The sequence below is a fragment of the Thamnophis sirtalis genome, unplaced genomic scaffold (assembly GCF_051295495.1).
Source record: "Thamnophis sirtalis isolate CommonGarterSnake01/CBP01778 unplaced genomic scaffold, rThaSir2_p1.2 scaffold_5, whole genome shotgun sequence".
Taxonomy (NCBI): domain Eukaryota; kingdom Metazoa; phylum Chordata; class Lepidosauria; order Squamata; family Natricidae; genus Thamnophis; species Thamnophis sirtalis.
Window position 1 is genome coordinate 38,297,839 of NW_028261385.1, and position 15,068 is coordinate 38,312,906.

The 15,068-nt window shown below is 36.5% G+C and overlaps 2 protein-coding genes across 2 annotated transcripts; one reads left to right on the plus strand and one right to left on the minus strand.

The window, feature by feature from the left end:
- Positions 1 to 1,525: 1,525 nt before the first annotated feature.
- On the minus strand, positions 1,526 to 4,966 carry LOC106538769 (small ribosomal subunit protein uS12). Its single transcript, XM_014053383.2, has 4 exons — positions 4,825 to 4,966; positions 3,323 to 3,482; positions 2,284 to 2,404; positions 1,526 to 1,713 (listed from the first exon to the last, which is right to left on the minus strand). Exons 1-4 carry the CDS (start codon positions 4,826 to 4,828, stop codon positions 1,567 to 1,569), a joined length of 432 nt encoding a protein of 143 aa, XP_013908858.1. The 5' UTR covers positions 4,829 to 4,966; the 3' UTR covers positions 1,526 to 1,566.
- A 416-nt stretch (positions 4,967 to 5,382) lies between these two features.
- LOC106538770 (small ribosomal subunit protein uS12) lies at positions 5,383 to 8,361 on the plus strand. The gene is made up of 4 exons (XM_014053384.2): positions 5,383 to 5,539; positions 6,612 to 6,771; positions 7,892 to 8,012; positions 8,167 to 8,361. Exons 1-4 carry the CDS (start codon positions 5,536 to 5,538, stop codon positions 8,311 to 8,313), a joined length of 432 nt encoding a protein of 143 aa, XP_013908859.1. The 5' UTR covers positions 5,383 to 5,535; the 3' UTR covers positions 8,314 to 8,361.
- The last annotated feature ends 6,707 nt before the right edge of the window (positions 8,362 to 15,068 follow it).

Consider the following 15,068-nt stretch of genomic DNA (forward strand, 5'->3'; position numbering starts at 1 on the left):
TCTGTTGTATACATGTGGAATCCATCCATTCTGCTTTCTGAAGGTGGTTAAAAAGCCTTAAAACTGGTGTTTGGCTTTAGATGCGATTAAAATGTCTTCGACAGAACACAGAAATGATTTATCAAGAAAATATGATGGTAGATTGTGCTTAGTAGGCAAATTTCATAAGAAAAACATGGTTTTGCAGCAGTTAAGATCAACTTAGACCACCAGATTGGTTTGCAGAATCTATCCTGTAGCCATGGAAGGCCCATTTAAGAACCCAAGACAGGTAGCTGAGCCATTACAGCCTCCAATGGAAGATTCAAAGGAGGGAGCAAGCCAGGAGTCAGGGAAATTTTCTTACCTTGGTTGTTCATAGGTTTTACTTAATTTACTCCTGGTTTCACTAGAGGCCTTTTAAGACATTGGACAGCCATGTCCAAAATAGTATAGTTTCCTACTTAAGCAGAGGTTGAATCAGAAGACCTCCAGGGTCTCTTCCAATTCTTTTGTCTATTTTCTGGTTGTTCTTTGGCTAGAAAAAAGGCGTAGCACAGCATATTTATCTGCCAAATATAGCATTTGATCAGTGGGAAAAGGACATGAGCTCTCACTATGTTGAATTGTCTTTCTTTAAAATGAAATAAGCCCTCAGATACGTACAGGCAATCTTTGACTTCTTACTAATTGAGTCAGAATTATGGTTGTTAAGACATTGTGGTCATTAAGCAGTGTCATTGTTGCCTAATTTTACAATCAAAAACAAGTTCTTTAACCTATAACCTTAGCAATAAGTTGCCACCCTGGATTCCTGGATCCACCAGGCCCACTGTAAGTAAACTTGCAAATACTTTTAAAAAGTATTCCATTGCAAACATGACCAGAATAATAACTACCTCCTTTTCAAACAGGCCAAGATGATGATATTCCCTGTGCCAAGTTCTAAGGAAGTAGAAGTGGTGGCAATGGACAAATATAGCCCCCTTTCCATTATCTCTAAATCTCACGTCACATTTAAGGAAACCAAAATAATTAATTAGTATTCATGTCAGAATATTCTACAATAAGAATCAGTCTCTATTTTAAGACTATGTAGTTTTATGTAAGTAAAAGCAAACTGTTAAGAAATGGAGACATTACGCTAGTTCTAAGTATTGTAACCACCCCAATATTATCTGCTCCTATGTGAAAATCCAAAGGTTATTATTGAATAAAATCTTATTTCCCTCTGTTGGTCTCGCCAACTCATTGGACATGGTTTCATTATTCCAGAAATGAATAGAAGGTGAAAACTACTTTGTGTAAACTAGATTTCTTTTTCTATTTCCTGTTTTTAATTACATTTAATCATTTCTTCCACTGTGAGCTAACCACAAAGAGGAATAAGAAGTTTGTCTTTGTGCCATCTTGTGGTTGTTCATATTTTTATAGTTGAAGATATTTTAACTATTTCTCCTGCTATCAAAAACTTTTTTGGCTTTTGCTCCAATCACTGAATGACTATAGGAAATAAAAACCAAAGCCAACCACCACAGCCACAACACAGGACCATGTTTGTTTATTATCTTAACAGCAAAATAAAATTTATGATCTGGGTCTTTCCTTTTTGCCTTTGTACAAGGCTAACAAGGAAACGTTTGCCACTTTGACAACCTTGAAACGAACTCCAGGAATGTCACCAACAGCATGTCCTTTTCGACCAAAGCCAGCAACTAGAACCTCATCGTTCTCCTAGAATTCAATGAACAAATAAGAGTTAATGTCATTCAATCAAAATTTACTAAACATCTACACAATCTTGAGTCTTATGAAAGCTAATTTTGCCACATAAACAAAATCCATTACTTACTTTTAAAAGTTGAGAAATAAAAGTACAGGAAAATGAAAATCTTAATTTCCTGCAGTGTTTTTTTCTTGAGAAAAATCTGAATACTAGAAACCAAGTTCATGGTCCAAATATATCTCTCAATAATTGTCCACAACACTAAGCCCCAGGAAAATGTTTTATTTCAGGGTGCATCATTCCCCTTCATATACAGTCAGCTAGTAATTTTCTTTGGTTTGATTTTATCCTCTTTTTAGGTATATATGCCGGTTGTATTGTAGATTTGCGTGTGTAAAAGTAAGGAAAAGAGATTAGTTGATCCGTGTATTTTCTAGGTAGGACATTTTTTAATTTTAAGTTTCTCTCTGAAACTTTTGAGAATCTTCTGTACAAATGTTATAAAGAATTTGAGTCCCAATTATTGTGAAAACACACTGATAATTCCTACTGTTATATAGAAATTATTAATTATTCACCTCAATGAAGTTCAAACAGCCATCATTGGGAACAAAAGCTGTAATCTTCTTCCCATTCTTGATGAGCTGGACTCGGACACACTTTCTAATAGCAGAATTTGGCTGCTTAGCCTCCACACCACTAAAATGAAAATAATGAATATATGTTTAAATTTTTTTTATCATCACAAGCTACAAATATTCTTGGCTAGAACAGAAAAACATTTTATGTAATAAAAGCATATTTTGCAATCCCCAGGACTTTGCACTAAGCCAAACCATTTGGGTCAGATTCAGCTCCTCCATTGGTGGGAACATTTCTTAAGAGTTCAGAACATTCCAGCTAGCATAAAGGGGAGAATATCTTTGCAGATTTCTTTTCTTTGTATTTTCCAATGTTTCAGACAGTTCTTCAAATTTCTGGAGCAAATTTTTAAGGAAGGAGAACACACAAAACTGCAGCAGAAACTATTTTCCATTCCTTCCATGAAATTTTCTGACAGATCAAAAGTATTCCCTAACTGAATAAAGATTTCTGTCTTTGTAAAACTGAGTTTATTAGTTCAATTGAAATTCACTAAGCTAAATAATCAAAAGCCAATTCCATATTTTCAAATAAAGATAATCATGTAAACCCAGTCTCACTTATGACACAGTGAATTGCAAACCTGACACAAGAAGTATGTCCACGGAGCAAGTAATGCCTAATGTAATTTAAGTCTTCAACAGAAAAACTAATATCAAACTTCACTTTAGTCAGAAGATCTGATATTAAAGAAAAATTCCCAGTACTTGACACTATTTGTATTCTTAACAAAATATATTAATATTTTCAAAAATATATTTCCTAAAATTCTGCCTTGATTACAAAACTAAGAGTAAATATTCCCAATATTTGCCTAAGTGCTAGTAACAGGAATGTATTAGAAATGTTATTTAGCCACACAACTGCATTTAATCCATTTATCAGTTCTGTTAAACAGTACAATACACTTTAAAAGAAACAATGTAAATCTCTTCAGTCAAAATCAAGATTCAATGAATTCCTAGTGAAACTCACACTTTTTCCAGAACAATTCCCTTGGCATGAGAAGCTCCCCCAAAAGGATTGGCTTTCAAAGCAGTACCCAAATGGGCCTTCTTATATTGCTTGTCATGCCACTTCTGTTCACGACGGTGACTGCGCAGCTTCCTGGCTGTACGAAGTCCACGACACTTGCCTAGAAAATGGTGTGATAAAAATTATTAGGAATTACAATTAAGTCTGTAGAACTGGACCTTCATCAACTTTCCATATTTAAGTGTGATTTATAAGATTCATCGTTTTAGCCTTCTCAAAACTGCACTAAAATTTTGCACAGTATTTTCCAATACTACATCCAGGGATTATTATTTTTTTGCAAATTTAAGCAACCTGCTATACCAAAAATGAGGTACTTTATGCTAAAGCCTTATAAACAAAATTTGGAAGATCCTGTGCTTCTCATGTTCTCCTCTTTTGTGTATGCACACAAATGCACATAATGTATCTTAGGACTTTTGAAGTTCCAATCTGGTTCCTTTCTTTGTAACACATTCTCAATTTATTTTAATTTTCTTTTATTTATAATACATCTACCGGTAGCAACAAATGGGAATTTATATCATTATTCATTGCAGAAATGGAAACGTAAGCACAAATGGAAATGTAAACATTAAAAATAGATGTCTGAGTTTTGTAAGCAAATCTCAATATATAAGGAAATACGATGTAAAATTCATTTAATCCTTTATTTTGACCACACTCCAAAGCAAAACGTGGAATTCCAAAATCCATAATCCAAAACTAGATCCTTTATGTAATCAGTTCATAACTCTAATTTTAGATATTTACACTTTTTACTTTTTAAAAAAATGTACACTAAAAGTCTGTTATACTATGGACTTTTAATCCCAGAATTCTGAGGAATAGTCATGTGGCTACAGGCTCCTTATCTTCATCCCGAAGTTACCACAGATGGGAAAGAGTTTAACAGTAACAAAAGTTGGAAGGGATCTTGGAGGTCATCTAGTCAAACCCTCTGCTCACTCAGGAGACCTATGCTAGGGACTCGAACCGCCGACCTTCATTGTCCTCAAATTTATTTTTAATGTCATGCTCTAAAAGCCTGTTAAGTTTGAACTCCCATATTTCCCCCAACGAGCAACAAACTCTGGCTAGGCTTGTTAGGAAAGTTGTTATTTCGACTTCAAGGCATCCTTAGAAACTCAGATTAGGAAATGGACTCCCAAAAGTTTCGGAGAGCAAAGCAATCCCTGCTGGTCGATTTTTAAAAAATATACCGTCGCTGTCATCTCGTATCAGGGAACTCTATGGATGAACACCACGAGGAGGGACTAATGTTAGGAACCCACATGGAGGGCCTCGTGGCCCTCAAAAAAGATTGAGCGACGGTTGCTCTGAGAGGACGATGGGGAGGGGAGATTTTTTTTCCGCCCGTCAAGAGCCCTCAGCCATCCCTCTGGTCCTTTTCATCACCCCTGTTCGGCCACAATGCGATGCCCAGAGCAGGAGCACCTCACCCATCGTGTCGTCCTCGATCCGGAGGAGGAAAAAGAAAGGCCCAGAATGCACCGGCTTCGAGGACCCCTTCGGTCTGGGGGGGGGGGGGAGAAGGCTGTCTAACCGAGAGCCTGTTCCAAAGCTGCAGGAAAGAAAGATGGTGGACGAGGCGTGGTGCATTGTGGGAAATTCGGTTGGCAGCCGTTCCTTTTCTGACAGAAGTGTCACGCCCTCAAGCGTTAGTAGACTTCCAACGCCCCCCCCGCCCCTTTGCGAGATTATTAGCCGTTTAGGCCGGCTTTCTTTGCGAAGGTAGAAATCCAGATTCTGTGGGAATGTTCCTGTGTGTCTTTGAGGCGTCTCTAATTTATTAGAACCACATGTCAGCGGGGTGATCATTTTTCTCCCTCCGCTCGAACTTCCGCGCCCATGGTGTCGTTGGCCCTTTTTTTTCTTAGTAGACCAGGGGTCTCCAACCTTGGTAACTTGTGGACTTCAACTCCCAGAATTCCTTTAGCCAGCTTTGGTGGCTGAGGAATTCTGGAAGTCGAAGTCCACAAGTCTTAAAGTTGCCAAGGTTGGAGACCCCTGTAGTAGAAGATAGTATAAAATCCGGCGAGTCAGGCGCGGGGAACTACATTTACGTGAGGTCTTTGCCACCGCGACGTAGAGCTGCCGCAAAGGATGGTGGGTCTTTTTTGCCGTCTTTCGGCTCCCGGGGCGGCAGCGCGATGGGTAAGCGGAACCGTAACTTTTGTGGCGCCCGATATAAGCGGTCCTTCTATGTCCGAGTGTCCTGGATGGGGGAGAGCCTGGACTCTTTAGGGAAAAAATAATATTCCAATTGGTTGGTGTCCCAAGCATAACTATACCTATATAATCCGAATTGACGCTTGAGAAAAATCTGACCGAAGAGAACGGCATCTAGGGAGACAATAAAGTTGAGAGTTTGTGTTTCTATAAAGCTGTGCGTGCGTACATACATACATCATACATCATACATATATATTACACACACACACACACACAAACAAACGTGTATATGTGTGTGTGTGTGTGTGTGTGTGTGTGTGTGTGATATATTTGGGCATACCAGGGGTTGTGACTTTAAATATATGTATATATGTATGTATGTGTGTGTATGTATGTATGTGTGTGTATATATATATATACATACATACATACATACACACATATGTATATGTATGTATGTACATACATACATTATGTGTATGTATGTGTATATATATACATATACACATACATACACACACACACACATATACATACATACACATAAACACATGTGTGTGTATATGTGTTTTATGTGTTTTATTTATATATCTACGTGTCCGCACACACACGTTTGAAACTCTCAGCTTTATTGTCTACCTACTATAGATGCTGTTCTGTTTGGTCAGATCTTTTTAAAAGCGTCAATAGTTTGCTGAGGTTTCCTTGAGTCCAGCTTGATTTCCCTGCATGTGCCTTTTCAGTTTCCTAGCAGGCCTTGGAGGGAGTTTTCTGTGGCTTTTGGCTGTTTTTTAAAACTTTTAAAATTCAGTTTGTACCTCGGTTTCCCCTCAAGAAATCCTATCTATCAAGTAAGTTTGACTGCAAGGAGGTTTTGTTTGTCACCAGGGTAAGGGTTGTCAAAAGATCAAGGGTCATTGTTGGCCCCCCGAAGAAAAAACGTGAAAAAAAGCAACAATCCATAAAAATCAGTGTTAAAGGCCTATTGAAACGAGGTCCTTCGGATTACATTCAGGGAAATTTCCTGTTTTGATATCTATATTTTCTTTTCTAGGCAAGTGCCGTGGACTTCGTACAGCCAGGAAGCTTCGCAGTCACCGCCGAGAACAGAAGTGGCATGACAAGCAATATAAGAAGGCCCATCTGGGTACTGCTCTGAAAGCCAACCCATTTGGGGGAGCTTCTCATGCTAAAGGAATTGTCCTGGAAAAAGTGTAAGTGAGATCTCATTCACTCATTATTAACTAGAAAAAATTATGGGATGATCTCATTCACTCATTATTAGCTAGGAATAAAACTATGGGACGCAGGGGCTACAGAAAAACAGTGTGGAATTAATTGAACTGTGGTGATAGAGGTGCTTACGTACCCCCGATTCTCCCTATGAATTGCAGCCTTAGAGAGACGATTTGTGTTGGTTGTTGGAAGTGAATGTTTTTGTACCTGTAACTTAAAAAAACAGTCCACAATAAATCTTACATGTCATTGTAGAATAAGACCTCCAAGGTTGCGGTCTTACCACATTTCTTCTAAGTGATTTACTTCTCTGTTCCAGTTATTAAAATTAGAAATTACTGTTCGATATAGGTAATTTACATTTTTGTCTCAGGACCCTTTACGTTCTTAAAAATGATTCAGAACTCCCAAGAATGTTGGTTTATGTCAGTTATTTCTACATCTACTGTATTAGATATTAAAATGGAATAATTTAAACATATTTTACTTTGTTGACCTTCTGAAAGGGTCTCACAGAGCTCTCAGGGTTCCCATGCCACTCTTTAAGAACCACTGGTCTACTTAGAACCAACTTTAATCTGTCTTTTTCATCTTTTTAAGTGTTAGATTTCTTTTGTTTTTCTTTCTAAAGTAAATAAGAGCCAGTTAATTTACCTAAGGATACTTAGAAACAAGCCCCATGGAAGTCAGAGACTTCAGTTTGTCTTGTTGAGTTCCATTGGTTTTGTTTTCAAGGAATTGGCATATAACTATGGCCTTATCTGTGGTATTACTTACATAATTGTATTTTTTTCTTACAATAGGTGAAATTAACATTTCAGCTTTATGCACACTTATTTGGAGTAATATACTCCAAAAAAGAAATAGAGTGATGCCTGGATTTTGCTGTGATCTTACTTAAACAGGACAAGCTGTAAATTGTGCTTTAGTTTTGATTGTCATTTGCACATGGGAAGACAACCCCCAGTATCATATGGCTTTATGTTCTTAAAATTATGAATTTAGAACATGAAGATTGTATAATTAGTTGCTAAACATTATTATTGTACTTTAGAAATGTATTATAACAGCATCTTTATTGTTCAATTCATGTTTCAGTGGTGTAGAGGCTAAACAGCCGAATTCTGCCATCAGGAAGTGTGTTCGAGTTCAACTTATCAAGAATGGCAAGAAGATTACAGCTTTTGTTCCCAATGATGGCTGTTTGAATTTTATTGAGGTAAATACATTGATGAATATAATATGGCACCTAATTGAAGGGGGAAATTATTAATTGAATAAAACTAAATCATTTTTTCTTGGAACCAAAAATTGTAAAAGTACAATCATGCTTTTGTCATCAAATATTAATTGTTGTCTCATTTTTAAACTAGGAGAATGATGAAGTCCTGGTTGCTGGCTTTGGTCGGAAGGGTCATGCTGTTGGTGACATTCCTGGAGTTCGCTTCAAAGTTGTTAAAGTAGCCAATGTTTCTCTACTAGCCTTGTACAAAGGCAAGAAAGAGAGACCCAGATCATAATTCTTGTGATGCTGTGAATGGCTCTAATAAACATTTTTACTTTAATAAGGTTTCCCTGTTGAGTCTTTCATAAAATGGCCCAGAATGTGTTTCTATACATTTTTCATGATGCATTTTACTTGATTCTTACATAATATCATAACTTGATTCTTATGTAATATCCCAGAGTTGCTTTGCTTGTAAGAAGATCCTGCTGAGTTTAGGAGATTTTCATTAGTTTGCCTCAATCTGAGTACGCCTTCCATTATAAAGCAGTTCATTTTGAATCAAAAAAATGAAAATTTTAAAGTTTATTTTATAATCCTAATGATTGCCAAGTAAACTATATTTTCATTGATATAATAATGTAATAAGGGACAAGCAAGGGTAAACAGAGTAAACCATTTATTTAAGTAAATAAAATCTCTATTTTAAACTAAACCATTTATTTAAGTAAATAAAATCTCTATTTTAAACTTTCCATAGCAGATTCCAGGGGCTTGTGAGCCCTGTTTGCATGTGAACCAATAAACCAAGAATTTAAAATAGCCAAAAGAATAATTTTTAATCTAATATATATTAGACTAATTTGAATTAATTGTTCAAAATTAGAATTTAAATTGGTAGCCTTTGACACCACAAGTGCCATACTAATTTCAAACGATCACTAAAATGGTCATAACTGGAAAACTGCCTTGTACCCATTTTTTTGTTATTTTAGATTTTTTTTTTATCCCATGTCTATTATTTGTATATTGCAAGGTGGCAAATGTATCTGATACTCCTTCCTCCTATTTTCTCCATACAACAACCTTGTGACATGTTAGGTAAGAGAGTGACTGGCCAGGATACTTCGTCATTTATCTACACTGTGGCTTCCTATCTTGTAGATGGGTTTTGTGCAAGATTTTTGGGATTCCTATTTTCCTAAGGACATTCCACAGCTTGACTCAACGCAATTAAAGGCCTTTCTATAATCAATAAAGCATATATTGACTTCCTTTAAGTATTCTTTCACTTTCTCACTTATTCAACTTGCATCAGAAAAAAATGTGTCTTGTTCCTTGGCCTTTTCTAAAAGCACTTAAATATCTGGTATCACTACTGTAGGATCCAGTCTATGTTGGAAGATCCCGAGTATTATTTTGCTAGTATGTGAAATTAAGGATATTGTATGATAATGTCAGACTCCAAAAACCAAGAAAGGCATGCAGAGTTACATCTAAGTAGTTTCCTTTATTCTTCCTCACCTATAGACAGAAATCTTGCCAAACTAAAGTAACTACTTGCATAATTAAAGATATACTGTGAGAACTTCTATGGAGGAGTTATCTTGACTCCCCCAAATAAACTATATAAATGTAGCTGTTTCTTGGTCCTCTGGAATGCAGGTTATGGGAATCCAGATTACATTTCACCACAGGTAATTCCTTCCTCCCTCCCTCCTTCCTATTGACCAACTGATGTATCAGTCACTGTATCATTCTCTATTCTGTTGCCATAGTCTAGCTAGAATCTTTTCTAGCTAGACCCATGATGGCAAACCTATGGCACACGTGCCACCAGTGGCACACAGATGCCTCTCTGCGGACACATGAGCTGTTGCCCCAGCTCAGCTCCAACACGCATGTGCTTGCATCTCCTGCCGGCCAGCTAGTTTTTGGGTCTCTGCTACACAAGTGCAGGGGAGCATGGGGGGTCCTGCACGCAGGGGCAGGGGGCATGCGGTGGGTCAGGTGCACATGCATGGGAGGCGGGAGTGCAGAGGGAAGTTGAGTGCGCAGGGGTGAGGGAGCTGGGAGGTCATACGCATATGTGCAGGGCGTGCAAGGGATCATGTTGCATAATGCATTGCATTATGGGTGCACATCCGCTTTTGGCCGCAGCAATGAAAAGGTTAGCCATCACTGAGCTAGACTATTGCAACAGAATGGAGAATGACACAGTGCCTAATAGATGGAAAGAGCTAGAAGCTTTGCTAATTCTTTTTTGTTTCTTGCCCCATTTTTGTAGATATTCCATTCCTGTAGTTTTCTAATGTGGGGATGACAACATGGCTGATCTAAGTCTTTTGGAAGATTTCCTGGTTTTTTCAAGTCTGTTTCTATCCTCAGTGATATATGTTGTTTCTTGTTTATTCTAACAATCTGAATTTTTTGTCATGTTAACTTTCGTTTTTTGAGCTTTGGCTTCTCTTCCCTTTTGTAAAATTTCCACCATCTGTTCTGACATCCAAAGTTCTTTCTTTTATTTCTTGGTCTTTCACAATCTGTTTTCACATTCATCTTGTATGCTCATGATAAGTGTCTTATATAAAGTATTTGGCTTTTTATTTCCATTCTAACTTAATTTGGATTTTGCATAAGAACAGTTTATGATCTGCTCCAGTCACCAGGCCACATCTTCCTATTACAACTGAAAATGTTCTGCTTTATTTCTCAAATCTATAGTGTTTTAGCAGGAGAAATTGAGCCAATATGTCATTTCCCCTCTCCTCTCCTCCCCCCTCCCTTCCTCTCTCCATATTTGCTGTGACTCGGAACATTATATGGCATTTTCTTTATATTCAGTTGGCAGTAAAAGTTTAAAAGGAAAATATGATAACAGGTGCTCCGAAGAATAAAACTTATAAATGTTTGCATTTTTGGTCACAAGCATTCCTGTTTTTCAAACAACTTGCCAGGTATTTTCTAGCATTAGTTCAAACCATTGGCTTTGGCTGCCTAAATGGTTTAGGATCTTTTCACCTGAAGGGTTATTTATTTAATTAGCATGGTAATTGCCTATCTCAACTCAGATTAAATTATTAAACCTCAACCAATTGTCCTGGGGTCATATGTGCCTTCCAAAGTCTTTTTTTAATTTTATTTTCAATTTTGTTTATTTTTATTTTGTTTTTTTTATTGAATTTTTTTAAAAAAAAGCTTTTACAAATATTTACCTCCAAACCCAACCCCCGCAACCTCCCACCCCCCTGACTTCCCAGAACAAATACAGGATATAAATCTTTAACAAACATATTCTAAAATAAACTTAAAGAAAGTTAGTATCATCTTTCATTTGAGCTTTAACTCCTCTTTTGTTAGGCTAACTAAACAGATTATATCATTCCTCGCTTTTTCAGTCATAAACTATCTGGAATTTCTTAGTCCCATATTTATTTTGAATATAGTCAATGCATCTTCTCCATTCCAGTTTATATTTCTCATCTGAGTGATCCTTAAGATATGCTGATATTTTAGCCATCTCTGCTAAGTTTGTTACTTTTAATGTCCATTCTTGAATAGTAGGCAAATCTTCCTTCTTCCAGTATTGCGCCACCAACAGTCTTGCTGTCGTTATTAAGTACAAAATCAAGTTAGTCTCTATAACAGTACAATCAGCAGTTATACCTAACAGGAATAACTGAGGGGTGAACTTTATCCTCTTTTTAAAAATATTTTGCATAATCCACCATATTTTTATCCAAAATGCTTTAACCTTTTTACAAGTCCACCATATATGGTAATATGTAGCATCAACACAATCACATCTCCAGCATTTAGGTTGTAAATTCGGATACATGCAAGCCAGTTTTTTAGGATCTAAATGCCATCGATAACACATCTTATAAAAGTTCTCTCTCAGATTTTGGCTTGCGTGAATTTTACATTTCTTACCCATATCTTTTCCCATGTATCCAACATTATTGGTTCTTCAAAATTTTGTGCCCACTTTATCATACAGTCTTTGACTAGTTCTGTTTCCGAATCCATTTCTATTAATACATTATATAACCTTTTTATATGCATTTGACTTTGATCCCTAATTTGTTTTAGTAAATTATCCTCATTTTGCATAAAACCACTTTTTTGTGCCTTCCAAAGTCTTGAGTCCAACCTGTAAAGCCTTCCAAAAGTTTGTCAATTTTTTAAAATGTAAAATGCAATTTATTTGATGTCTGATGACATCAATTATTTCCCCAATAATCATTTAGAAGTATTGTAGAATCATCCACTCATCATTGTATCAAAATGTTAGTAATAAGATTCAGTTATTTTTGTTAGGTATAATTACTGATTGTACAGTTGTAGAGATTAACTTGATTTTGCATTTAATAACTGCAGCTAGATTGTTGGTGGCGCAATACTGGAAGAAGGAAGATTTGTCTACTATTCAAGAATGGACATTGAAAGTAACAAACCTAGCTGAGATGGCTAAAATATCTGCATATCTTAAAGACCATTCAAACGAGAGATATAAACTGGAGTGGAAAAGATGGATTGATTATACTCAAAATAAATATGGGACTAAGAAATTTCAGATAGCTTATGATTAAAGACCAGGAATGATATAAATTGTCTAGAGCTAGTCTAGCAAGGAGGAGCTAAAGCTCAATTAAAAGATGTTATTAATATCCTTTTCTTTTTAAGTATATTTTAGATTGTTTTTGTTAAAGATTTATACTCTGTATTGGTTCTGGGAAGTCGGGGGGGGGGAAGGTTGGGGTGGGTGGGGGAGGGTGGGGGGAGGGAAGTAAATATTTGTAAAAGTTTGTTTTTCAAAATTCTCATTAAAAATATGTTAGTAATAAAGGCAGCCTTTTTAATAATTTGGAGTTTATTGGTGATCTACGAAAGCAGTATAAATCAGCAGAGGGGTGATGACAGTGTTATGGAAATAACACAGGTCTGCGACTAAAAAGCTGTTTGATTATTTTCATCTAATTTCTATGTGTTTTGGTGTGCTGAAAACAAATAAAATATTGAAAAAACTCCTAGATGTCATGATTTGCCACAACATGCAAAATTGTCTTCAAATTTATCAAATTGTTTTAATTTTTGGTATTTTTTTATATTATGGGTTTTTAACCAAATTTAAAGTCCAAATTACTATGAATTAATTCACATAAATGCATTTATTTGCCAGGAGTGTCATCTTCATGGTTCAGACATCGTGAAAAGAAGTTCGTTCCTTACTTTGCCCAGGAAGACAAGTTGGTCTATTGCATCAGTGTCAAAGGTCTGATGGGTCAATTTAAAATCCAATATGATTCAGAGCAATGGCATCTTTTTATAGATTCTTCAAAAAGAAGTCTCAAAGCAGTTTTACTCCCACAACGGTTTTTACACTTCCATACCTGTAGGCCATTCCGTATACTTGAAGGAAACCTATGAGAACTTGGAATTGGTTCTTCGTAAACTTAAATATGAAGACCATGGTTGGCAAGTGTGTGGGGACTTGAAGGTCTTGTGCATGCTGCTCAGGAAACAAGCTGGGTATACCAAATACCCTTGTTTTCTGTGTCTATGGGACAGTCGAGACCGACAAAATTACTGGACCAAGAAGAGTTGGCAGCCGAGGGTGCTAGCAGTCGGTGAAAAAAATGTCCTCTCAGAAACTTTGGTACCTTCCCATAAAGTTCTTCTACCACCTCTCCACATAAAATTGGGATTGATGAAGCAATTCGTAAAATCACTTCCAAGAGATGGAGAATGCTTCAAATACTTGGTCACCAGGTTTCCATGCCTGTCAGAGGCAAATTGAAGTAAGATGTGTTTGTCGGACCAGACATTAATAGGCTTATAGTTGATCAAGAGTTTGTCAATACCATGACGGATCCTTAAAAAGAAGGATGGATTGCATTTAAAGAAGTAGTACAGAAATTTTTAGGCAATAACAAAGATCCTCACTACAAAAAGACTGTCGGAAGAATGCTGAAAGCATTTCAAGCTTTAGGTTGCCTGATGAGTTTGAAAGTGCATTTCCTCCAGTCCCACCTTGACTACTTTCCTGAAAATTTGGGAGCTGTGAGTGAGGAACAGGTGAACGATTCCACCAAGACATTAAAGAGATGGAAAGGAGATACCAGGGAAAATGGAGCATTGCAAATATGGCAGACTACTGTTGGATGCTTCAGAGAGACATTCCAGATGCTACTCACAAGCGTAAATGCACCAAGAGGAGCCTCACAAGGAAGAAGAATCGAGTTTAGTGTGTGTAGGTGAGCTCATTTCATTCAAAAAAGGATTTTCATGAAAATATTGTAATAAAACTTTAATTTTATAAATCTATTTCCATTTATTTTAAGGTATTGCCTTATTTAACATAGTTACCTAAATTGTCAGGAAACATGATGTCCTATGACAAAATGGAGGTCATTTTCGGATTCAGCGCACCAAAAAACATAAAGATTACGTGGAATAACTAAAACAGCTCTTAAAATTTTTTTTTGCAGACCTGTGAATTGGAGCTATGGCAGATAAAATTAAGACTTGATAATGTTTTATCCTATTGTGTTACAAAGGCAAAATATGTTTTGAGTGCTTCTTCATAATGTAGATGCACGACAAAACAAATGAAAGCCAACATCTGACAAAGCCTCCTCAAATTTCTGTGAACAAGGCAGGTTTATTCCCACAAATGTCTGGAAACACAAGATTAATAATAGTTTTACTACATATATATTTTAAAAAGTGTATTTTCTTTTTAAGGTGGTTTGTCATCAGGTGCTAATATACAGTGGTGTATTAACCATTAAGCAGACTAAGTACATTCTTAGGGCACCAGGCCCAAGTGTACCACAAAGTTGAGAAAGAGAAAAAAAAACCAATGAAGATTTGTACAGTACTATAAAGGGTGTGTGTGTGTACCAACATTTGTCAGTGCTTAGGGCACCAGTGAGCCTTAATCCGCCACTGCTAATATACTATCAGTTTTTCTCGTCTGGGATATTATTGTAAGACTTATCAAATAATTGTTTTTTCAGGTTAAATTTGATTCCATAGCCATTCACA